At 41.8% G+C, this 27212-nt stretch overlaps 1 protein-coding gene across 1 annotated transcript in view; it reads right to left on the bottom strand.

The window, feature by feature from the left end:
* The window catches only part of ciita (class II, major histocompatibility complex, transactivator), a 106368-nt gene that overhangs the window by 30728 nt on the left and 48428 nt on the right, over nt 1-27212 (bottom strand). Inside the window, exons 3-11 of the mRNA XM_073060352.1 lie at nt 16317-16448; nt 12664-12753; nt 12474-12539; nt 10742-10786; nt 9252-9332; nt 7523-7597; nt 6531-6623; nt 5255-5395; nt 1748-1876 (exon numbers count right to left, since the gene is read on the bottom strand). Coding sequence (XP_072916453.1) covers nt 1748-1876; nt 5255-5395; nt 6531-6623; nt 7523-7597; nt 9252-9332; nt 10742-10786; nt 12474-12539; nt 12664-12753; nt 16317-16448 — 852 coding nt within the window. The remainder of the gene's footprint in view (nt 1-1747; nt 1877-5254; nt 5396-6530; nt 6624-7522; nt 7598-9251; nt 9333-10741; nt 10787-12473; nt 12540-12663; nt 12754-16316; nt 16449-27212) is intronic.

Here is a 27212-nt window from a genome sequence, read left to right as displayed (position 1 = left end):
TGAAAATATGTAGCTCGGGTGGATGATGGTTGGGTTGAGTTGTTCTACAAACTTAGTGATTCAGTTGCAAACATTTTGCCCCTATACGAGGAGACATCATCAGTGTGCTGTAGACCTTGATCTTATTTACGAGCCGATGTGGGCAAAATTCCAGACCACAACACACAAAGTTCACCACACAACCAATCATTGACTAGACCACCTCCCTACATCACAACTGAGTTTCCAAAATGCTGACCAATCAGCTGATCGATAAGTATATAAAGGTCAAGCATTCAAAGAACACAACACAAATTAACAGCGCGCCAATGACGTCCCCTTGTGTGGTGATGAAACATTTGCAAATGAGTTGCCAAGATTGGAGACGAACTCAACCCAGCCAAAGATTCTGGTTTTATGAAGGATCTTTGATCCTGGTTCCCTCTCCACAGATGCTGCTTAACCCAGTGAGTATTTTCAGCAACCTCTGCTTTGTTGAGGTAGATTGAACAGATTAATGACTAAGCCTATTAAGCAACTGCCAGCTGTAGTGAGCTAAAATCATCTCGGACTTCTACGTGTAGTGGAAGTTCAATCCCAGGACACCAGACCTTCCATTCCGACGATGGACTCGTCCTTGAGCCCAGCAATAGGGCACTGATTTACCAGAAAGAGAAGATACATTATATCCCTCAGCTCCATAGTCAACCCTGTGGAAGAAGTCAAGTGCAAATAAGTGCTTGATTTATTTTATTTTATCTCACATCTTGATGAGTTTTAAATTATTTGTTCGCATATGAATATTGAACTTGGAACAGCACCAGACAGGCCCATCAGCCACTAGGCCACACGCCAACACCAACATCTTATACACCTCTATCAAGTCACCTTTCATATGTGTTGCTTGATTTTCAAATCATTTCTATTTATTTAATTTTTTTCCCTTGGTGAAGAATCATTGTCCTGAAACATAAAGGCAAGAGATTCTGCGGATGCTGAAAATCTTGAAGACCACACACAAAGTGCTGGAGGAACTGTTAGTTAGCCAGCATCTGCAGAGAGGAACAAACAGCTGAGACCCTCCATCAGCACTGGAGAGGAAGGGGGAAGAAGCCAGAATAAGAGGGTGGGGGTGGGGTTAGTTTTACAAGCTGACAGGTGACAGGTGAGGAGGAAGGTGGGGGAGAGGAGATGAAGTAAGAAGCTAGGAGGTGATAGGTGGACCATAAACTCTCTTCCTCTGCCTGCAGTTACTGCCCTACTTGCTGTGTACCTTGGCTGGTCAGACAGCATCTGTAGGGAGAGAAACCTATTTTACCACACTTGGTTAGAAGGCTTCTTTAAATTATGTCATGGTTCAATGGTTCAATGTAATATCAGAGAATGTATACTGTATACAACCTGAAATTCTTACTCTTCACGGACATCCACGAAACAGAAGAAAAATAACTCCAGAGAATGAGTGACAGAAGAATGTTAGTCCGCCCTCCTGGCCTCACACAGAAGCAGCAGCAAGGCAGCAGACCTTTCCCCTCTCCCCACCTGCCTCAGCAGAAGCATGAGCCCCCCATTACCCAAAATCTAAGCAATAGCCAAGCCCCAAAGAGGCCACAATCGAGGGCAGCATCAGTTAATTATCACATTCGTCAAGAGGCACGTCCCAGACTATGGTGATCTGAAAATAACTGAGGCCTTCTGAACATAACAGAAAATGAAGGCTGATTCCATTTAAGCTACAAAGGTAGCAAAAGCTGACTGATATACAGACCTAAAAAGCAGATGATTCCATTAATGGGTACGTTGATGACGTGCTGTGGAACCGTGCTTGACGACAGAAGCTGAAAACCTGCAGGAGGAGGGACGACTGCTCCCTTAGTGGCAGAGTCATCTTTGTTCACTGAAATATAAAAATGCAAAGATTATAACCTGGCTTTTTTGCAATCTGTTCTATCAGAACAACTTTAAGCTGGAGCAATTTGAGCTAGATCAGTAATTCTGTCCCCATTCTCAGCCCAGGGTCACCAGCATTACCTGGCAGGGATAATGTTCCAACCTGGGACTAAAACTTATAAAGAGATTTTTAAAGATTGGCTTTAGTTGTCACATGTATATTAACACATCGAAATATACAGTGAAGTGCATTGTTTGTGTCAAATCAAATCAACAATGATTGTGCTGGTGGCAGCCTGCAAGTGTTACCCCACTTGTGGCATCAACGTAGCACCGCCACAGTTCACTAGTCTAACCGTACATCTTTGGAACGTGGGAGGAAACTGGAGCATTCGGAGGAAACTCGCACAATCATGGGAGAAAATACAAACTCCTCACAGACAGCAGCGGGAATCGAGCCACGATCGGTGATCGCGGGCGCTGTAAGGCGACTCTGTCGTGCTAACCACTGTGTCACTACGCTGCCCTGTTGTAGCGAGAGCCAACACAAACGCAAGGGATTCTGCAGATGCTGGCAGTCCGAGCAATGCACACAAAATGCTGGAGGATCTCAGCAGGTCAGGCAGCGTCGATGGAAAAGAGTAAACAGTTGACGTTTCAGGCCGAGACCCTTCATCAGGACTGGAAGGAGGGGGAAGGAGTCAGACTAAGGTGGGGAGAGGGGAGGAAGAAGCAGAAGGTGGCAGGAAATAGATGAAACTGGGAGGGGGGACGGGATGAAGTAAAGAGCTGGGAAGTTGATTCCTGAAAAAAGATGGTCTAGGCCTGAAATGTTGACTGTTTACTCGTGTCCATAGATGCTGACTGGCCTGCTGAGTTCCTCCAGTATTTTGTGTTGTAGTAAGAGCCAAGTTGTGGCAAGTCCTCAGAAACTGAGGGCCAGTTATTGAAACATCCTAATAGCCCTGAACAGAAGGCGCCAATGGGCTTTGTCTCCTGCCAAAAGCCATGTTTTGTATGTCATTCATTTAGGCATTAAAAAAATTAAACTACACTTCAGGACTTCACGATATAGAATTTAGATTTTACTCCAAATTTCTAACCCAGGAATATCCATTCCAAAGAATGGATTCACTAACTTTGCACCATAGGAGTAAGAATGGGAGTTGGGCAGAAGGGGTGAGGCAGATTCCCCACCCAGCATCCTGGAGAGTCCCAGCCCTGTGTGGAATCCCATGATTGTATCTTTCAATCAGGGCTAAGTTTGGAGCCTAGCTCCCTGCGAGAAGCTGAACTTTGACGGTTCCCTTTGAAACCAATGGCCAGAGCCAGTGAAATATCACCTCTTTAAAATCCCCATAGACCACATGCTGCTCTTACAGAATGGAGAACTGCATCATCTCAGCCGGCACTTTTTTAACATTGGCCTCTAGGTGGGGGACATGAGCAAATTAAATTGTCAATGTGAATGAAAAAACTGCAGGTGCTGGAAGTCTGAAACAATGCGTTGAAATACTCCATGATCAGGCAGCACAAATAAAGCAGAAATCAAGTCAACATTTCAGATCAAATACCCTTTATTAGAAAATTTGTCAGGTCTATGGGAAAGTGAAAAGCACATTAAAATTAAGGTCTCATTGCGCAGTGATCACAACTGTGAATCTGATGAACACACACAAGATGCTGGAGGAAATCAGGATGCTAAACAGTATCCATGGAGAGGAATAAAACATGGACATTTCCGGCCAAGACCCTTCATCAGGAATCTAATTACCCAATCAATTAAGAACTTGCAGTGAATAGTACCCTTAATGTACTGATAAGTCCTAAAGTGTTTCACAAGAGGGGTATCTTTACATTAGGGATATTCATAGACTGTACTGTTCAAAAGTCTTTGGTATATAACTAGGGCAGCTAAGACTTTAGTCAGATCTCTCAGTGGGAGAGCATTTTGGAGATAGTGATCACAATTCTATCTCCTTTACCATAGCATCGGAGAGGGATAGGAACAGATTAGTTAGGAAAACATTTAATTGGAGTTATGGAAAATATGAAACTATCAGGCAGGAACTTGGAAGCATAAATTGGGAACAGGTGTTCTCAGGGAAATGTACGGCAGAAATATGGGAAATGTTCAGGGGACATTTGCGTGGCGTTCTCCATAGGTACGTTCTAATGAGATAGGGAAAGGATGGTAGGGTACAGGAACCATGGTGTACAAAGGTTGTTGAAAATGTAGTCAAGAAGAAAGGCTTACAAAAGGTTCAAAAAACTAGAGATCTAGAAGGTTATAAGGCTAGCAGGAAGGAGCTGAAGAATGAAATTAGGAGAGCCAGAAGGGGCCATAAGAAGACCTTGGCGGGCAGGATTAAAGAAAACCCCAAGACATTCTACAGGTAGTGAAGAGCAAGAGGATAAGACATGAAAGAATTGGACCAATCAAGTGTGACAGTGGAAAAGTGTGTATGGAACCGGAGGAGACAGCAGAGGTACTTAATGAATACTTTGCTTCAGTATTCACTATGGAAAAGGACCTTGACAATTGTGGAGGTGACATACAGCAGACTGAAAAGCTTGAGCATATAGGCATTAAGAAAGAGGATGTGCTGGAGCTTTTGGAAATCATCAAGTTGGATAACTCTCCGGGACCGGATGAGATGTACCCCAGGCTACTGTGGCAGGTGAGGGAAGAGCTTGATGAGCCTCTGGCAATAATCTTTGCATCATCAATAGGGGTGGGAGAGGTTCCAGAGGATTGGAGGGTTGCAGATGTTGTTCCGTTATTCAAGAAAAGGAGTACAGATAGCTCAGAAAATTATAGGCCAGTGAGTCTTACTTCAGTGGTTGGTAAGTTAATGGAGAAGATCCTGAGAGGCAGGGTTTATGAACATTTGGAGAGGTATAATATGATTAGGAATAGTCAGCATGGCTTTGTCAAAGGCAGGTCGTGCCTTACAAGCCTGATTGAATTTTTTGAGGATGATTTCCTTCTCCCTGCCCCCTTCACACTCTCAATCCACAACAGAGACCCATATCAGAATCAGGTTATTCATCATGCACGTCATGAAATTTGTTTTTTTGCAGCAGCAGCAGTACAGTGCAAGACAAAGTTACTAGAGTACCATACAAAAGTCTTAGGCATCCTTGCTATATATATGTGCCTACAACTTTTGCACAGTACTGTCGGTAACCAAAACCTGAGATAAAGAAATAGGTTTGAAATTTAAAAGCTGTATCAGTAGTGCCTGCAGTGGCTACACTAAACTTGAGGCACAAAATCTTGCAGTCACAACAACTAAGAGGTAAGTGGTAAGAACATCAGTCTCTTGGTTTTAATATGGCGCTGTTCAAGGACAGATCACATTCAACAATGAGATTTACAAACCTGGAATGAGATGTGCGTTCGATCCAAAGTGTGAGACATGATTCTTGAGTTCTTTCAGATGGTCGATACTGGAAGAGCAGGTAACAGGGGAAAGGGCATCCAGTGTCTTTGGACAATGTCCTGGAGAAGGATCTAGATTCTCTTCATTTAAAACAATGGTGAAATATATTGTTACTTGCAGCTCATTATCTTCCACTACACAGTGCAGTGATTCCTTTTCATCAAGTGAAGACCCGAAGTATCCACTAACTGTCCCAGTATTGTTCTGTTCTAGAAGGAGTACCTTCCCCCACAGCTTCTGTCAGTCGAGGTTACTGGACCAGGACTTGCAATAATACGATGATTAATGAGGAATACCTCTAGAGCAGGTCTCCTCCAAGTCACACGTACAGAATGCAAGAGGAACTCAACAAATCAGGCAACAACTATAGAAATGAATAAACAGTTGACGTCTTTGGTTGAGACATCAGAACTGGGACTTTTGGAGTACCTTCACCAAAAGGATTGAAGCTGTTTATGAGTGCTGCTCACCATCACCAATGCCAACATCCCATGCAAACTAAATAAAGGGTGTGAAGAGATGACTGCTCTTCAATGTGCTGGAGCTGCTGGGGTGCCAGAGCCAACCGAAAGATCACTGGGGGGGGGGGGGTGCAATTAATAGGGAAAGATTGGATTATTGTTACCCAAAGCAGATCTTTTGAGCTTCAGTGAACACTGTTTACAGATTAATGATTAATTTTATGTCACATGTGCATCGAAGCATACAGTGAAATGCATAGTCTGGGTCACCAATCTTCAAACGTGTGCTGAAGGGCAGCTTGCAAGTTCCGCCTTGCTTCTGGCACCACAACTCACTAAACCTAACCGTGTGTTTTTGGAATGCGGGAGGAAATTGGGGCTGCCGGAGGAAGCCCATGCAGTCATGGGGAGAACGTACTGGCAGCAGAGGGAACTGAACCTGCCACTGCCATAGCATTACGCCAACTGCTACACTATCGTGCTGCCCCTGATGGTTCCCTTTGGAACCACTGGCCATAGCCAGTGCAAACTGCCCCATTTGAATTATTAACCCTGCCCATCCCCAACCTCCAGCTCCCTAGCCAACTCCTCAAATGATCTCACTCAAAAGACCACAACACCCCTTCACCCTGCGACTCCATTACAGACAGGAGAACCAAGGACATGCAAAGAACCCCAATGGAAACCATCCCTCCCTGGTTTAACCAACAAACTCAGAGCTGAAATGAACCAGAGAACCCTTTTTTCTGCTTGCCTTGTTTGGTCTGTGTAGCTTGTCTTTTGGTGAGAGCTGATGGAGAACTACATTTGGATTTCTTCCTTAAACTATTAGTTTTGGTTTTGGCTTCTGTAAATCAATATTTAAAAGCATTTCTCAGTTTTTAAAACCTTCCAAAGTCAACATCAACAACAAAAAAAGCATTTCTCAGTCAAAGAGTTTCTTGTACACCATTGTTCTACTGCTGGAGACAATCGTGGTTAAGTGGCCAGATTACCAACCCACAGTGCTGAGTTCAACTTTCACCATGCAAACCATGAACCTAACATTCTATTTTATATTCTGGAGTTTGGGGGAGGGGATTAAAGAAACAACAAGACTTAAAATGGTGATTATAAAAACTATGAAACTACCCTAAAAACAATGTCCTTATGGGGAGGAAGTCTACAATTCTTACCTGGACTAGCCTACATGTGACTCTTGTCCTGTCCCATGTAGCTGATGGTTAATTGCTCTCTGAATGAGTTAAGACAGTCACTTAGTTGTACCACTACCACTACGTACACATGGAGAAGGGTTAGAAACGGACAGGCCCCCTGACATTGACCTAGACACAGATTTTGGACGCTGAAGTTACTCCCGGCCAAGCTGACCTTGCAAACATCCAGTGACTGGTGTCTAAGGTGGGACAGCTGTCTAACCATGTCTTACAGAGTGGGACGAGCGGAGAGAGGTAAGGAGAGAAAGAGAAAGACTGAGAGAGGGCTTTGAATACGTCAAAAATCACTCCCAGGTAAAATTTATTTAAGCCTGGGTCACAGATACCAGCATTGGTGCTGTGCATGCAAATCATTGCAAGCCAGTAAAAATGGGATTAAGGATTATTTTCTCTCCAGCATTAGCAAAGTACAATGGCAACCTTTTTAATCTTGCCCTTCACTGTAGCTTCTGTTTTTGCAAAGGGTGGGTTTTCTGGAACAGGGTGATAAGAAGCGGGCCAATGTGAGCTGGTGATGCAAGTCCCTCACCTCTTCTGAATCGCTTTGGTGTCGCAGCTTGATCCTCAGATATAATTTCATGCCCTCTGTCATCACCGTTGTCAGCTGGTAGAAAACAGGATAGAGAATTTATTGCAGGTCCGTTTGTCAGCAGCAAACATCAGGATTGGTTGAACTGTGCACCTTATGGACTCTACAAGGACTCCACAACACTATTATTTCTTTACTTTATTATCATTTGCATGATTTGCCTTTTTTGCATATCGGTTGTTTGTCAGTCTTTGTTATTTATTCATGAATTCTATTGTATATCTTTATTTTTCCTGTAAATGCCTACAAGAAAATGAATCTCAAGGTAATATATGATGACATATATGGTACAGGACATATATTGATAATAAATTTACTTTACAGCAGTAGCCAATACCCCTAGTCACTCACAACACAGACCAAGGTTTCAGACATCGCCTTGTGATAAATCCTATGTAACTCTAACTTTCACACACTTTTCCTTTGGCTTGCCTGCTGCAAAGAAAGAAGCTATGACCTAAAGAGGAGAATGAATCCAACTTTCATGGAATAACAAAGATTCACGATATAGAGAAAGGTCTCTTGGTCCAATAGGTCCAACTCTTCCCACTGTACAAAATCTGACCATATCAACTTATCCTCCTATTCGTTTCAACCTCATCTAGTACTGGTTGGTTCAAATACTGAGCCGTTAACTAATCACACTGGGTGGCACAAGGGGTTCTATTTGATTATGAAAGGGACCATCCACCAGCTCCTGTTGGAAATCGGTCTCTGGTGGACTTTCAATTGCTCCCAATTGGTGCAAGCAGAGCAAATGAGCCAAATCCCCCCGAGACCCCAGTGCAGATGGATGCCAATGGAACTGGTGTCTGTGTAGGGAGGCCACTGGTGGGTAGGACAAAGAGATACTCCAGGCATGAAGCAACATCCTGAACAATAGTGAATTACACCTCAATGTTGTTGACATACAGGATATTTCATCACTGAAGAACCTAACAGCATTTCCACTGAGACCCGCTTCCTGCACCTGCTGTCAGGGAAACGGTCCTAACTCTCTTTAAAAACAAGTTAAAACCCTTGAGGCAGTGAGGCAGCCAACAGTCACCTTCTTTCCCAAATGCCCAATAGGTGTGTCCTAACATAATCAACCCAACTCCCTCGATCCAACCCCTGGTGGGACAAACTAAAATAGTGGTGACATCTGCCATCGCTGGACTTCCTGTGAAGCTCAACTTCATCGCTTCACCATGTGAAAGCAAAACATTTTTAAAATGTGGGAAAAAAACAAATTTTTTTTCTTGAAAAAGAGGAAGAATACAAACCACAACTTATGTCTTCTGTTCCTGGAACCCTTTATTCATAGAATATTCAACTGACTTTATTAAAGACATTTAGGATCCTCTACAGTTTGATTCTCCCTCTCTAACATCAAAATGCTCTTTCCCATTTGTGGTGAACTACATATACCTGTCTGGACACGCCCCCCTGCTGACTGCTCCTGTGGCTCCTCCCATAGACCCCGGTATAAAGGCGATTGGAAACACAGTCCCAGCCTCAGTCTCCAGGATGTAGTGTGGTGGTTGCTTGCTGCTTGTTCTTTCTTCCAGCCAATAAAAGCCTATATCTTGCCTCACGTCTCCAAGAGTTATTGATGGTGCATCACCATGTATAACCTTGGTAGGATCTCACACTGAGCAGGATGAATGATTTGCAATGACCAGCTCACCTCTCTTCCTGCTTTTTGCTTTTATGTAGGATGGTGTTACTGGGCAGGTCTCCTCATCATCCGTTAAGCTTGAGCTGTGGCCTGGAATTAAAAGATTAAAAACTGTTTTAACGTGAAATCTATAGTGTAATAAATTGCATGACATTATATCATAGGAGAAGAATCTTGCTTCCCTTCATGAAAAATAAAGTCTGACTGAGGCCTATAATCACAATAGGTTGAGTCCTGGACAACAAGGTTGAAAATGGCAGATAAAATTTAATGCAGACAAGTGTGAGGTTTTGCACTTTGGGAGGACCAACCAGGGTAGGTCTTACACAGTTTAAGTGGTAGGGCACTGGAGAGTGCAGATAGAATAAGGGATCTGGGAATACACAATTCATTGAAAGTGGCATTACAGGTAGGTAGAGCCTTAAACAAAGCACATTGGCCTTCGTAGATCAAAGTATTGAGTACAGGAGATGGGATGTTATGTTGAAGTTGTGTAAGGCATTGGTAAGGCCTAATCTGAAGTATTCTGTGCAGTTCTGGTCACCTATCTACAGGTTGAAAGTGTAGAGAAAATTTACAAGGATGTTTTTGGGACCTGAGCTATGAGGAAAGATTGCTCACTCAATGTCTTTTGCTTTACATAACCGTAAACTCCAGAGACTGTTGTGCTTGGAATACTCAGCTGTTTCTGAGATACTCAAACTGCCCCGTCTGGCACCAACAATCATTCCAAGGTCAAAGTCACTACAGTCACATTTTCCTCCATTCTGACATTTGGTCTGAACAACAACTGAACCTCTTGACCATGTCTACATGCTTTTATGCATTGAGTTGCTGCCACATGATTGGCTGATTAGATATTAACAGGTGCACAAATAAAGTGGCCACAGAGTATAGATAAGAAAAGAGGAGGCATTTCAAGCGCAGCATCGAAAGTAGAGTGGGTTTTTAGGGTTTATGTACTGGATATCTAACATACACCTACATGACCTCAACAGAACTGTCACACTACCTCACATCAGCACTTTTCTCCTACTGCAATTCACAGATCTGGGACTAAAATCAATACCGGATCGAAAATTCAACATTATAAAGAAGTGTGACCCAGATGAATTTAACTAAAGCAGCAGGGGTGACTGCCTATTTCCTTCAATGAGGAAAAACGGAACCTCTCAGTTTAATAATCCCTCTTCCCTGCTTTCCGCATAAACCTGGTGCCAAACCCCAGAAACAGTCGGATTTTAAGCTGGAATTCGTGAATCATTAAACAAGTGAAATTAGGCATAAAAATTGTTCCCTGTTAACAGGTCGTCTGCAGCTGAAGGTGGAAGTGCCTCTATGAGGTAACAGTGATGTGACTGCAGATACGACAGGGGAGCAACAGCGAGGACACTCCAACTGATTGAGGGAGTCAGCTCTGAGAAGGATTCTACAGTGGCGTAACCCTCAAGTTATTACATACTGTAATTAAGGAATTTACTATTTATTAAGGAACTTACAAGTGCTGTTGCTTAATGGAGTGTTTCTAAGCGCAATTTCTTCACCTACAAAATGGACAAAGAAAGTCAACAATAAAAAGTATCAGGGCTTGCTCTCTAAAGAGTTCCTCCTCCTACTTGTCTCAGCTCTGACCAAATTGCACAGCCTGTGGACTCAACAACTCATGTTCCCAGTATTACTTATTTGTCTGTTGCGCTAATTGTCCTCTTTGACACGTTGGTTGTCAGGGTGTAGTTTTTCATTGATTCTATTGTATTTATTTGTTCTGCGACAAGCAAATGGATCTCAGGGTAACACGTAGTGACAATTACACACTTTGATAATAAATTTACTCTGAGCTTTGAAGACAGAATAAGAGTTTTGGTGGCAACCATTCCTGGGAGGTTTGCTTTGGATTCTTTCTCATTGCACTAGCATAATGTTGATAGAAGTCGGGGGGGAAATGCCGTCCACCAGGAAGTTTACCTGGTGTGCTAACAACTTCAGAAAATTGTAAAGATACTTCTGTAGACCAGTGTAAAGCACGGCTTGGCAAAGGGCGCACCATGCAGATGCAAACAGGCATCCGTTCTGAATCAAGGTTTAACGTTACTGACGCGTTGTGAATTTTTTTGCTTTGAGGCTGCAGTGCGATTCATAAAATACTATAAATTACAACAATCTGTGTACAAACTTTAGTTAAATATGTAGTGCAAAAAGAGCAAAAATAGTGAGGTAGTGTTCTGATCGCACTCATTTGGAATAACTCGGCCGACATGGTCAAATTATACCTCATGAAATGCTGACAAGAATGGAATGAGAATCACACATATGAAAAAAACAATAGATTATAATTACTTACTTACTTCACCAAAATTTACTAAATAAGGGTGTAATGGTGATACCATATAAAGCATCGGTCAGGCCCTACTTGGAGTATTGCCAACTGTTTTGGTCTCCTTATCTAAGAAAGGATGTGCTACCATTGCAGAGGGTCCAGACGAGATTCACAAGAATGGTCCCGGGAAATTAAAGGCTTAATGTATAGGGAGCGTTTGCCGGCTCTGGGTCGGTACCCGCTGGACTTTAAATAATGGGGTGGGGTGGGGTGGGGGGCGGAACTTACCGAAACTTATTGAGTATTGAAATGCCTGGGCAGAGTAAATGTGGAGAGGATGTTTCATTCGTGGGGGATTCTAGGACCAGAGGGTACAGCTTCAGAATAGAAGGATGTTCCTTTGGAACACAGGAGGAACTTCTTTAGCCAGAGGGTGGTGAACCTGTGGAACTCATTGTTACGGACAGCTGCGAAGGCCAAGTATTTTGAAACCAGCGGTTGATAGGTTCTTGATTAGTCAGGGTGTCAAAGTTTACAGGGAGAAGCCTGGAGAATGGGGTTGAGAGGGAAAATAAATCAACCATGAAGGAATGGTAGAGCAGACTCGATGGGCCAAATGGCCTGATTCTGCACCTATGTCTTACAGTCTTATAAGACTATTTCAAATATTAGTTTTGCTTTTTAAAATAACTTCAATCCAGTCCTGCACACCCTTTCCATATCACATGGTGACAGGTACCAATCAATGGCATAAGCCTGGGGGAGCATGTGAGTCTACACTAGATCAACACTCCCTCCAGTCACCCCATTTCCTGTAGGAGATGGATCAGTACAGTGAGCACAACACCATATTCACTGTTCGCATTGTTTCTGCCAAAGATGACAACTATGTTAATAAGCGGAAATAAACTTACCAAAATATTGTTCCAGTGCTATAGTGTTCAAAGGCCGTGGATCCTGTAAATACTTCACAATGCCATCTGCATAATAAAGAGGTGGCAGATATGCTGGTGAGTTTGCAGAAAGAGAACCGTATTCAATTACTCCATTCGTATCAATGATCCATTCATCCCAGGAGAGACTCAGTAAGATGATACAACTTACCGATTCCACCCTCGTATTGCTCACAATTCATGTTCATCTCAAACAAATCTTCCAAAATCCTTTGAAGTTCAGAGTGATTATCATCAAGACCTCAAATGGATGAGAGAAACAACATTCAGGCATGTTTGTGCCAAGATTAATTCTTGGTATTTACAAAAAAAATCGCATGAGAAAATAGGAGCCAGAGTTGGCAACCTGCCCCACCATTCAATATGTTCATTGTTGCTTTGGCCCAGGCCTCAACTCCTCAAACGTTTGCCTCCCTCCTATTTAATACATTTTACGATCTAACCTCCACATCAATCCAGGGCACAGAATTCCAGAGATTCACCCCTCCTGCAAATCTTAATTCCTAGGCACATCTGTTTTAATGATGGCTTCCTTATTTTGTAACCAGTGCGTGATCCCTATTCGATGTTGTCCCACAATGTCACAGCATCTGCTCTATCAGGCCCCCTCAGCATCTTAGAAGATCATCACAGATTCTTCAAAATGCAAAAGAATAAAAACCCAACTTCGTTAGCCACTTGCAATAGGCTAACACTCTGATCCTCGATAGGAGCCAACTATTGTATCGATATACAATACAGTGCAAAAGTCTTAGGCACGTATACGTAGCTAGGCTCACTAAGACTTTTACACAATGCTGTATGTTGGTTGGAACAGAAAGGTGGTTGGGAACAGAAATACTTCAAATAACAGCAGTACTTAGCTTTGCATTAGCTCAGTAGAAATAACTGTTATTTGGTAACTGGCAAGATATTATATACAGTATTTTTTTTAATGAAATGGCACTTTTTATTAGTTAGCTTACAAACCTTTGGTGACAATTTTGACCATCGTCTCTAAAATTCCCTACCATTTTTTATTCATTAAATAATAAAAATAATTTACAAAGTCAAAATTACCTTCACTATTTTTAAAAGTATTGATTTTCTGTGCTGTAATTTAATGAAGCATAAACTATAATTAAGGAGTATCTGATTGAAATCTATCAGTGCCAACAAAATGCACACTTTTAATCTATTGACCAGCACAACAAAACCTGCTTTTCCTTCTACTCAATCTGCTCATTCCGAGTCTTGTCACAATGATATATTTCATTTTGGCCTAACCTCTAATGCATAAATCTTTTGTCTCCTGGTTCTTGCTAAACTGCTAAACAGGTTCAGCTCACTGGATAGATGAAAGGAAAAAGTACTATCAAATATTCCTTCTACCTTTGAATCTATCCAGTTCATGAATACTGTGCAAGGGAGGAAAGTTGCCATTCTTATCCAATGTGGTTGCTTCTTAAATGCCCAGGAAAACAGCCTGGCAAGCCACTCATTTTAAGGGCAATTTGAGAGAGACAATAAATGCTGTCCTTGTCATTGATGTTCTTTTTAAAAAAAAATTATTAAATTTTTAGAAAATTACAAAGAATAAATGTAATGAAAAATTAGCAAGAAAAAGAAAAATAATATTAATCCTCCCTCCTCCCCTTAACCCTCCCCCCCTTAACACTTATCTAAAGAAAGAAAGAAGAAAAAGATTGCCTGGATATCGGAGGATCCCCACATGCTCCATGGAGTTCAAAATAATTTTAATATTTATTTTTACTTTCCCCAATTACTTTATAATTTTATCTTCAAAGGACCTATATATTTAATCCCATCTTTTGTAGGTATGGGAGCCAAATTTTCAAAAATATATCATATTCATTTCTTAGATTATATGTAATTTTTTCAAGTGGAATACAACTATATATTTCATTATTCCAATGATCCATAGTTAAATATAAATCAGATTTCCAAGTAACTGCGATAACTTTTTTGGCTACTCCCAATGCAATTTTTACAAATTTTTTCTGATGCTTATTCAATTTAAGTTTCGGTATTGTCCCTTCAATGTCTCCTAATAAAAATAATACTGGACTATGTGGGAGTTGTACTCCAGTAATTTGTTCCAATAAAAGTCTTAGATTTATCCAAAATGGTTGAATTTTAAAACAAGACCAAGTAGAATGTAAAAAAGTACCAATTTCTTGATTACATCGAAAACATTGGTCAGACATATTTGAATTTAATCTATTTATTTTCTGTGGTGTTATATATAATTGATGTAAAAAATTATATTGTATTAATCTAAGTCGAACATTTATTGTATTTATCATACTATCAGAACATAATCTTGACCAACTTTTTCCATCAATTTTAACATTCAAATCAGATTCCCATTTTTGTCTTGATTTATGAATTCCAGATTCATTTGTCTGTTTTTGAATCAAATTGTACATACAAGATGTAAATTTTTTAACTTTTCCTTTTTGAATTAATATTTCTATTTCACTAGGTTTTGGCATCAACATTGTTTGACCCAGCTTTTCTCGTAAATAAGCCTTTAATTGAAAATAACAGAAAAGAGTGTTGTTTGATATTTTATATTTATTTTTTAATTGATCAAACGACATCAATATACCTCCTTCAAAACAATCACCTTAATATACAGTATTGTGCAACTGTCTTTGACACCGTAGCTATATATATGTGCCTAAGACTTTTGCACTGTACTGCAAAATGGATTGCATTAGAGTCAAGTACACTGGCTCAGAGAACTGGTCCAAATTTATCCTGTGCAACACACACACACACACACACACAAAATGCTGGAGGGCCTGCTGAGTTCCTCCAGCATCTTGTGTGTGTTGCTTTGGATTTCCTGCATCTGCCAGTTTTGCCATGTTTGCAAAGCTATCCTGTGATAAGGTTTTTTGGAGATCCTCCCAAGTTGGCTTCCTGTAGGTGTTTACTCTGGTTGTCCCAGTTAGTGAAGTCACACCCTGTTTCTGTAGAGTGTGCTGATCTCCTCAGCAGCTTTAAAAATTGGTGCTGCTGTTGTGAGTGCGGGGGGGGGGGGGGGGGGGAGTGTGTCAAAAAGCTGAGTCTGCTTTCCCTGCGGTGGAAGAGATTCGAGGGGATGCAGTGGAAGTATATAAACTCCACAAGAATGATTCCAGGAATGAAAGGGTTAATACGTGAGCACCATTTGATGGCTCTGGGCCGATAGTTGCTGGAGTTCAGATGAATGAGGGGGATCTTGTTGTAACCTGTCAAATATTGAAAGGCCTAGATAAAGTGGACATGGAGAGGGTATTTCCAATAGTGGGGGAGTCTAGGGCCAGACAGCACAGACTCAGAATGGAAGGAAATCCCCTTACGTCAGCTACGAGAAGAAATCTCTTCAGCCAGAGGGTGGTGAATCATTGCCCCAGCTGGCTGTGGAGGCCAAGTCATTGGGTATATTTAAAGCAGAGGTTGATAGGTTCTTGATTAGAAAGGGTGTCAAAGATTACGGGAAGAAGGCAGGAGAAAGGGATAATGAATCAGCCATGATGGAATGGCGGGCCAACTCGATGGGTCAAATGGCCTAATTCTGCTCCTATAAATTATGAGGGGTCCCAGCAGTCAAATTGATAATTTGATTTCAAATATCAGAGTAACAAGTGTAGGTCTGGAACAACCATTTGCAAAACAGTAGGACACAAACAACCCGTCACCAAACAACTTTGCTTAATCTTTGAAGCAGCAGCTCAGGACATGAACATACTTGTCCGCAGATGTATTTCTCTGATAACGAGCACGACTCTCTTATCTGCTTCACAACACAGATACCTGTTTCACATGCTGCTTCTCCATTTTGAATGCAGGTGTCGGGCAGAGCCATCTGCTCGTCTTGAAGCGAAGTCAAATAGTTGTGGCTTTTCACTGCTGGTTGCTCTGCCGTGTAGCTTTGGTTTCTCATGTCTAGAAACAAAAAGAAAGGTCGAGATTTGAAAAGCATGTCATTGTCTTCACACATTGTTTCACTTGTTTTCAATTTGGCATAATAATATGAATTTGGAGAACTAAAAGATATTTATCAAATGTCAGACCGTATTAAACATTTGGATATGTTGCAATCACAGAAAATTTTATTGTAGTGAAACTGAAAGTACTCAAGTTATACTTGTGTCACACCCAAATCAAAAGTCTAAACATAGTTTTCTGAATACTGAACACTTCCATCTACTAACACTGCAGTAACTTTCTGGACTATTTGCCAGAACACCATTATTTCCATCACATGGAAAAAAAAACAGTCAAAAATTAGCTTGACCTACATACACCCACATTCTCGACATAAAATGCTCTGCAGAATTACGCTAGTTAAACTTTTAACAAGGCATTGCATCTTGAATTAGCAGTGACTGAATGATTGCAGATTGGATTAAGGTGCCAATAAATCATTTTAGCACACACACAAAATGCTGGGGGAACTCAGTAGGTCAGGCAGCATCTATGGAAAGGAATAAAGAGTTTGCATTTCAGATCACAACCCTTCTTCAGGATATATACAACATCACTCAGCCAGGTCCAAAAGAAATCTAGATTTTGTAGTACTTTGCCTTGAAAATGAAACACAGAGCAGTAGTTTAGACCATAAGATCATAAGATATAGGAGCAGAATTGGGGCATTTGGCCCATTGAGTCTGTTCCATCATTTCATCATAACCGATCTATTCTCCCTCACAGCCCCAATCTCCTGTCTTCTCCCTGTTTCTCTTCATGCCCTGACCAATCAAGAACCTATCAATCTCTGCCTTAAATATACACAATGATTTTACCTCCACAACTGTCTGTGGCAACGAATTCCACAGATTCACCACTCTCTGGCTAAAGAAATTCCTCCTCACCTCCATTCTAAAAGCACATCCCTCTAATCTGAGGCTGTGTCCTCTGCTCTTAGACTCCCCCACCGTAGGAAGCATCCTCTCCCCATCCACTCTATCAAAGCCTTTCACCATTTGATAGGTTTCAATGAGGTCAACCCTCATTCTTCTGAATTCCGGTGAGTAGAGGCCCATAGACATCAGAACCATTACCACTACCCCTATGTGCATATATTTGGAATGAAGGGAAACAAAAACCTTAAATATAGGAAATCTGACTCAAAATTCACAAAGCACTGAAAACAAGCTTCTAAAAAGTTAACATAATTCCTCAAAAATTTTGCAAGTGGATGATTTGTTTCTCCATTTTAATGTAGGATGAATCTATTGACAAAATTAACCATGCCCTCAGAGAAATTAATTCAAGATTCATGATTGTTCATTATCATTCTTCAGTACACGAGGGCAAAGGAGAACAAAATGATTTTTAGTCCACATCTGTTGCAGCATAAAAAACATAATATGCATAAAGAGCACAACACAAAAACACTATAAATACATAAGATTAGCTTATATACTGATTGTGTGTAAAGAGTCGTTAGGCCACAGTAATTTATAATTATTGCTGACAGCACCCTGTGATGTTCAGCCAATCCCACAAGAGCAAATTTGAGTGTTACTGAACTCTTCCATGAGTTCAGCCCCTGTTGACTTGGCTCCTGTACACCTCCTGTTCAGAATTCAATGGTGGCGTTGAGTGAAGTCGAGCTCCACGTTCACTACTTGGTATGTCATAATGCTCCAGTTTCCTCCCATATTCCAAAGACATACGGGTTAGTAAGGTTTCAAAGGTACATCTAACGTCAGAGAAATGTATACAATATACATCCTGAAATTCTCTTTCTTCGCAAGCATCCATGAAAACAAAGGAGTGCCCCAAAGAATGAACGACAGTTAAATGTTAGAACCCCAAAGCCCCCACCCAGCTCCCCCCCATGTGAAAGCAGCAGCAAGCACCCCCACCAGCAAAAAAAGCATTCAAATGTGCAGCAAAGCATCAGTAAAGACACAGACTTCCAGTACCCCAAAGACAACTTGTTCACCCGCTAATTCGACATACCACAGGCTCTCTCTCTCTCTCCCCCAAATAAGGGAAAAAGAGGTGTCCCCCATCTTAGAGTGAGAGAGGAGACATAACAAACAACTGACTGATTTAGGTTGTCAAAAGTCTGTTACGTTACTTTTTCCGACCACTGAGCCCAAAGAACTCACACCTCTGGGCACACAGCCAGCTTGCTGCTTTCGATCTTTTGTCTCCCACAACACACCAATATCCTGCGGCGGCACCGACTTCGAGTCCGCCCACCAGCAGAGCCATGAAATACCGGAAACCTGAACGTGCGCTAGCCGGCTAGGCCGTGTCCTTGGCATATTAAATAGCAGCCAGTCGTGAGACCCTGAGAGTGGGTCCCATTCCCGCAAAGAACCAAAGTAACTCCAGGTCAGGGTCTTCAAAACAACCCTGAAAGGGAAATTGGTTGCAATTGGGCGGTGGGGACTTGTTGCGCCAGAAGGGCCTGTAATCATTCTCTATCTCTAAATAAATAAACAAACAAACAAATAAATAAATAGATCCATGTTAACCGTCCTTAAACAATCAATGCGTCAAAGGTGTCTTCATAAATGAAGATGCATACTGTCCCTCAGTTTTTAATAAGGAATTCATTATCCTTGACTCCTCAAGCAATGCACCAATAACCACGAAGAACTGAAGCATAATGTTAGATCATCTGCAGTTTTCTCTCTTCCTCTTCCCAGAAGCTGGAGTATCACTTCATTTAAGACTGGCAATTTTCTCACTTCCAAACATGCTAAAAAGTCATAACTTCCTCCTTTACACTACCTATCTAATAGTTCAACTCTTCAGTAACCTTAGTAACTACTCTCTTTGAGAAGAGTACAGCACAGGAACTGGTCCTTCAGCCCACAATGTCTCTGGTGTACGTAATGTCATATTTACATCTTGCTTCTGCCTACACAAGATCCATATCCCTCCATACTCATGGGCCTATCTAAGAGCCCCTTGAATGTCAGTCAAATATTTATTAGTTGCAAAAAACCCCAGATGCTATCTGTTAATTCAGAATCTAATTCACTGAATCCACACAAAAATGGCTTTTCATATCCCTAGAAGCCCTTACTTTGAAATATTGCAGAATATTGCTAGCCAATCAAAATCTTCTACCGCTAAACAGTTCACAGTGTTTTTAACCAGCCAACAAGCTCACGATGTCAAATCAATACCCATTCAGACCCCAGAGGAGTATATAAGCCAGTATTCTGAGGAGACAACAGCCTCAACTGCGCATTGATGATGGCTTCTCGATTGAAGCCGAAACATCTGCAAACGTTTTGCCAAACTCGCAATCAACTAAACTTCCAAAAGGCCTTACTTTCTCTGCTTTGCTAACCTTCATTTTAATCTAATAACACAAAAAACTGGGACAGAAGTAGGCCATCCAGTTGTTGAACCTAATGCACGTTTATCAAGATCATAGGTGAGCTTTGTCCATACAGCCATGATCCTAGACCCACATCCCACATCTTCCTTCACATTCAGAAATCTATCTGTCTCTACTTGGTTAAATACACAGAAGAACTTCCATAGCCTTGTGGGAGAGATAATTCCAATGATTTGCCCCATTCTATGTGAATAAACTAGAAATTCCTCTGTTTCTCAATTCTAATCGGTCTATCCATCATTCTGTGATTATCAACTCTAGTTTATACATGTCTCAATAAGGAAAATATCACATCTACAATCCAGCCTGTTGAATCTTGTAATTTTTTTCCAAGTTTCAACAAGAATCTCTTTTATTCAACCAAACATCGGAGAGTATCTTGTTAGTCTACTCAACATCTCATGTGGCATATTCATCACCCATGAAACCAGCCTACTGAATCTTTGATACACTCCTTTCCAAAGTCCAAAGTAAATTTTATTATATAAGAACATATATGTTGCCATTATGAAAACGTAAAATAAGGAGATAAAGAGTCCTTGAAAGTGAGATTATTGGTTGTGGGAACATTCAAATGACGGGGCAAGTGAAGTTCAATGTAGTTATTCTCTTTTATTCAAGAGCCTGATGGTTAAGGGGTAGTATCTGGTGATGCGAGACCTGTGGCTTTTCTTGTATCTTCTACCTGATGGCAGCAGCAAGAAGAGACCATGGCCTGGGTGGTGAGAACCTTTGATAATGGATGCTGCTTTCCTATGACAGCATTTCATGGAGATATGCTCAATGGTTGGGACATTATGATTTTTTTTAAAGCAAGGCAGCCAAAATTGTCCACAATACCCAATATGCAGTCTCACCAAAGACTTATATAATTCAGATTCAGATTCAGTTTATTGTCATTTAGAAACCACAAATGCAATGCAGTTAAAAAAATGAGACAACATTCCTCCAGAATGATATCACAAAAGCATATGACAAAACAGACTACACTAGAAAATCCACATAACGTTTGGCAATCCCCAATCCAGAGTCCGGAGAGGCTGCTGCGTATTAATATCGCGCTACCATTTTAGCGCGTTCCCCGGAAAGGAGCTCCAAATCCACCAGACAAACAAGACCAAAAACTAAAGCTACAAGACCTGCACAAAACCACATAGTTACAACATATAGTTACAACAGTGCAAACAATTGCATACTTGATTAAAAAAAAACACACTATGGGCACAGTAAAAATAGTCCAAAGATGTTAAAGGACTACAAGTTAATTGAAGTTAACTTTCCGTTTTCTCAAATCGTTTTACAATAAAGACTAACATTGTCTTCCCAATCACTTGCAGCACCTGCGTATCAGCTTTCAGTGACTTGTGTCCCTTTGTACATCAACATAATCCAACACCTGACCAGTTAAAATACACTCTGCTCTTCTGTTCATGCATCGAAGTCAATAATTTCATGTTTTATTCTCCTTCTGCCACTCAGCTTGTCTACACTCAGAGTTCATTTTATTAAATACTTCCTGAAACTAATGAAGTGGCCACTGAGTATATGTTCATGGTCTTCTGCTGCTGTAGCCCGTCCACTTCAAGGTTCTACCTACAGTGCATTCAGAGATGATCTTCTGCACACCACTGAGCCACTGTTGCCTTCCTGTCGCTTGAACCAGTCTATTATTATCTGACCTTTCTCATTAACAGGGTGCTTTTGCCCTCAGAACTGCTGCTCAATTAATGACTTTTGCTTTTTGTACCATTCTCTGTAAACTCTAGAAAAGTGCATGAAAATCCCAAGAGATCAGCAGTTTCTGAGATACTCAAACCAACAGGCTTTCTACAGTCAACGTCACTCAGATCCCATTTCCTCCCCCCTTCTGATGTTTGGTCTGAACAACAAATGAATCTCCTGACCATGTCTACATGCTTTTATGTTGCTGCCACATGATTGGCTGATTGGATAATAAGCAGGTGAATAACTGTAGCTAATAAAGTAGCCACTGAGTGTAAATGCCTTTAAAACCTCTGAAGCACCCTTTCCTCTAGTCACAATCCTACCTACATTTTCCCTCGTACTATACACTATTGATTCCTTTAGGCTTCCTACTGTGTTAGGCTACAGGTGTACTATTTTATTTTGTCACATTCAAAGTATATTTATTCTAAAAGTATGTATGCAGTATTACAACCCTGAGATTCATCTTCCCCACAGACAGCCACGAAACAAAGAAAACCATGGAGCCCATTCAAAGAAAAACATCAAACCCTCCCTCTCCGCCACACGCAAAAAATATTACACAGCACAAACAGCAACAAAAACGAATGAGCAAAGACACAAAAATGAAAGAGTCCGTTTTCAGTTCAGCTCAGTGTTCATTATCTGCAGGCACCTTGATTCAAAGTCCCCCAAAAATAGCAACAGAAAAAGAAACCAAAAAACACATCACAATGTGAACTACAGTCCAATCCACAAACTGCAATGATTAAACCTTGTTGCAGAACCACCCTCTTAGACAGCAATGCGGGAGAGAATTCAGGATCAGGTTTAATATTGCCTGCATATGTCCTGAAATTTGCTAACATTGTGGCAGCAGTACAATGCAATATAAAGAGAAAAAGAAAACTGTTAATCACAGTATATATTTTATATATATTTATATTCGGGTAGATGGAGCTCGTCAGCCTGGGAAGGCAGTCCATCTAAGAGAGGGAAAACTCTGATTTCAAACCTCCGCTGCCTTGCAGCCATACCCACTCATGGGAAAGGCTTCGGGAGTAAACCCTGAGGACAAATCCGGAGCTGGAGTCCCTGAGGCTGTCCGATGTTGCCTTCAACCATGCTCTGGCAACTCCTGCAACATCACTGGTGCCAAGCTGTATCGGCCCTTGCCCTTCCCTTGGACAATGTCGGTGGCGTGGAGAGGGGAGACTTGCTGCTTGGGCAACTGCCGGTCTCCCATACAACCCTGCCCTGGCCTGCGCCCTGGAAAAGACTTACCAGGCGCTGATCCATGGTCTCGCGAGACTAACGGATGCCACCACCATATATATTTACATATATATAAATAAATAAAATAAGCAGTGCAAAAATTAGGGAATAAAAAAAGTGAGGTAATGTTCATGGGTTCAATGTCCATTTTAGAAATCGGATGCAGAGGAGAAGAAGGTGTTCCTGAATTGTATGGTAGGGTGTGCCTCCGGCTTCTGTACCCCCTTCCTGATGGTAGCAATGAGAACAAGGCATGGCTTGGGTGATCATACGAATACAGGGACTGCAATTACTCTCTATTCAGCTTGTTATCGACGGCTCCAGATCTGGCAGCTTTGCTCTTTTTCTTTGTGGAACATGTTGACCCTGAACCCTATGAAATGATTGGAATCAATTCTAGGACGTAGTATTAAATGGCAAATCAACACTGGCAGGAGATTTTTTTGTAGATCTCAATAGAAGTATATTCCAGAGAGACTTGGAAGGAGGATGGGGCCACATCTAAGTAAGGATATTAAGGATATCATTACATGGAAATGAAACACATGCAATGCAGTAGGAGGCCAGAAAATTATGATTTTTTTTAGTGCAGAGAAGGATGACTAAAAAAAAGGTGGAGTGTGAAAACTGGCAAAAGCATAGCAAAAGACAGGAAGAGATAGAAAAAGGAGGAGTACTCATTTATATTACTTTACTGAAGATAAGTGAGGGATTAATAATGGGAAAGGGACGAACAGCAGACATTCTAAATGATGATTTGTATTACTCAGCAACAGAATCCCATTGCAATCATCGTTGGGCTGTAGAGAAGGAGAAACTTAAAATAATTCACTTCATTAAGGAAAAAGGTACTCGACAAACTAATAGGGCTAAAGGTTTACTCTTTGTGCTCCCCCTCACCATATCCCTCTCTCACCTTGTCTCCTTACCTGCCCATCACCTCTCTCTAGTGTTCCTCCTCCTTCTCTTTCTTCCATGGCCTTCTGTCCTCTCCTATCAGATTCCCCCTTCTCCAATCCTTTATTTCTTTCACAAATCGACTTCCCAGCTCTTTACTTCACCCTGTCCCCCTCTCCTGGTTTCACCTATCACTATTGTACTTCTTCCTCCCCTCCCCCCACCTTCTTACACTGACTCCTCATCTTTTTTTTCTCCAGTCCTGATGAAGGGTCTCGGCCTGAAAAGTCAACAGTTTACTCTTTTCCATTGATGCAGCCTGGCCTGCTGAGTTCCTCCAGCATTTTGTGTGCATTGCATAGAAATTACTCTGTTGGTTGTAATCTTATAAAACTCCCCTGGGTTCAGGAAAAGACCCAGAAGACCAGAAGTCAGCAGTGCAAAGACACAATTCTGAAAGGAGAGACAGAGAGCAGGAACTTTAAAAACCAGTTAATGTAGCATCTCCTCCAGGACCACAACCTTGTACTGGGTTTGGAGGCTTGCATGCCTCAATGACCCAGAGAACTATGTTGTTTGAAGTCAGGAATTTACGCTTTGGCCCTAGGCAGGGTCACCCATGCCAAAGAGGTCAGAGGGTAGAGGCCAGACTAAGAGTGGTCCACCAGTTATCCAGGTTCGGGGGGGGGGGGGGGGAGGGGTTCAGATCAGGGCTAACAACCCTGATTGGTAAAGCAAAACTGTTACAGAAACAGCAACGAAGGAAAGTGTGGTGGTACTCCTAAGTGTTCTCATGCCAGTGGCTTGGTTTTCACTACTGTAGGTCAACTAAGTCTGACAGTAATGAAAATCAACCTACAGGCTTGATGAAGGAAGCCTTGAACACTGCCAGAGATAGAGGACCTTCCTTGTTGGTGGGCAGTAGAGATGTAGTATCTGATAGCGGGAGTATGCTGAAATCCATTAATAAGGAGACGACGATATAACTTTGAGAAAATCAAGCAGAGTTCACGTAGTCCTATGAAAGCGAAGCAGGGCTTGACAAATTTGCTAGAGTTCTTTAAGAATAGAAGGGTGGATAAAGGAGAACCAACCTGTAATGGATTTGGATTTCCAGGCAACATTGAGAAGACAACATACAAAAGGTTACTGTGCATGATGAGCAATTTAAGTCGGGGGTGGGGGGTAATATATTTGGGCAAGGATGGAGATTGGCTAATAGAAAATACAGTACCAGGATAAATGATCAGGATAATCTCCCATGGTCCACTCTCCTCTCCTATCAGATTCCTCCTTCTTCAGTCTCTTACCTTTTCCACCTATCACCTCCTAGCTTCTCACTTCACCCCCACCCAGCCACCTACCCCCTCATCCAGCTTCACCTATACCCTGCTGGCTCACACTTCCTCCCCTCCCCCGCCTTCTCCGTCTGGCTTCTTCTCCCCGCCTTTCCAACCTCGATGAAGAGTCCCGGCCTGAAACGTCGACTGTTTATTCCTCTCCACAGATATTGCCTGAGTTGCTGAGTTCCTCCAGCATTTTGTTTTTATCTGGATACTTGGGAGTGTCCCTTAGAGAACTGGTTTTCAGATTTAACACAGAACGTAGAATGTTCTACATTACTCTACAGGTCCCGAGGCCCATGATGTTGTGCTGACTTTATAACCTACTTTAAGATCAATCTAACCTTTCTCTGCTACATAGCCCTCCATTTTTCTATCATCTATGTGCCCACCTAAGAGCTTTTTAAATGGCCCTAACATATCGACCTCTACAACCACCTTTGGCAGGGTGTTCCATGCACTCACACCTCTGTGTAAAGAACTTTACTCTGACATCCCCCAGGGACTTTCCTCCAATCACCTTAAAATTATGCCCTCTTGTATTAGCTATTTCTGCCCTGGGGAAAAGCCCCTAGCTTTTAGAGCACAAGATAATAGGACTAGGCCAATAAGTCAAAACCTCACTCAGGGTGTCTCTGCCATTTGGGTATTACGAGACATAGAGAGAGAGACTAATTCTACTTCACAGTTGCCAGGCTGTGGCCTCCCAAATCCAGTGTTCATCCAGGTACTTTTGAAATGTTCTGCCACCATCACCGTATCGGACAGGCAGCAAGTCTGAAAGGCCCACATTTACTTGGGTAAATGGCGCCCCTCCACCCACCCCCAACCCTACTCAAATCCCTACCATTAAGAGATAGGGAGCCTCGTAGCAGGCTATCACAGCAACAAGCTTTTCCTCGAAGTCAGAGAAACCAAAGGGCTGACCGTTGACTTTAGGAAGTGGGGTTGTGCCCAAGCCTCTGTTAACGTCGATGGTTCTGTGGTCAAGATGCTTATGAGTTGCAAACTCAAAACATCAAACTAATTCAAAGCAAGACACAGGAGTCTGGAAACGTGGGTCTAACTTAGAGTTTACTTTAAGCGAGGTCTGCACGTATCACTTGGTAGAGCGATGACGTATGCAATTTACATATTTATACATATAACCCATGAAGAATTATTTAAATGAACAAGAATGCTTAGTCAACCATTCCAAATATCAGATTACTCAAATATTATTGAAATATTAAATACATAACACTCCTCTTTGTTTAGCTATACACTCCAACTCAACAGAGAATGCATCAACTATATAAACAGCATACTACATAATACAAATACAACATACAGACACGCACAGCATAGTAAATGTTAAATTTTCCCATTCAGGCTTAAAGATTTAATCACTGTGGAGGGTTTCCTTCTCTTGTGGGATAACACTTATCCTGACAAGGGGGAATCATTCTGTTTGTGGCCGTGGAACAATCCCAGTTTCCGGGGCCTCCTCCAGGATGATCGTTGGAATTGATTCTGAGTCTGCACGGAGCGGTTCTGATAGCAGTAGCCAACTCTCGTCTCTAACAATTGACTCTTCTCTCCTCAACTGATCGACGGGTCGTCTCCAGATGATACCAGACACCACCTCCACTGTGTAGAAGAGTGGTCCAGTTCTGTCCTTAATCTTTCCGAGTGCCCACTTTCGATCACCTCTGTAGTCCCCTGCCAGGACTGCTTGACCAGGAGTGAAACATTGAACCATCTTGTTTGAGGAGCCTTCAGTTTGTCTCAAGTGGTGTTCAACATGCAGCTTCTGAGATTGGATTTGAGGAGATCCAAACACGAGCGCAAGGAATGACCCAGGAACAGCACGGCCAGTAAGTTGTCAACTGTGGAATGTGTTGCATTACTGTATACAAGGGGGAAATCGGGGAGCTTCTGTAGTGTGTTCTGCTGACTTTGCTCGCTGTGCATTCCTCAGACTCTACTTCCAAGCCATCTGTAGTTGGGTGGTCTGGTGTAGATGTAACATGTCTTATTCCATTCATTCTCAGGAATGACTGAAGGTGTTTGCCCCCACAAACTGTGATTCAATGTCACTGACTAAGTGCTCTGGAATACCTGTCCTCGTGAAGAGAC

Source organism: Hemitrygon akajei, chromosome 11 (assembly GCF_048418815.1).
Source record: "Hemitrygon akajei chromosome 11, sHemAka1.3, whole genome shotgun sequence".
NCBI lineage: Eukaryota > Metazoa > Chordata > Chondrichthyes > Myliobatiformes > Dasyatidae > Hemitrygon > Hemitrygon akajei.
Note: the sequence above shows the minus strand (reverse complement) of the source record. Positions and strands in the feature narration are given on the sequence as shown.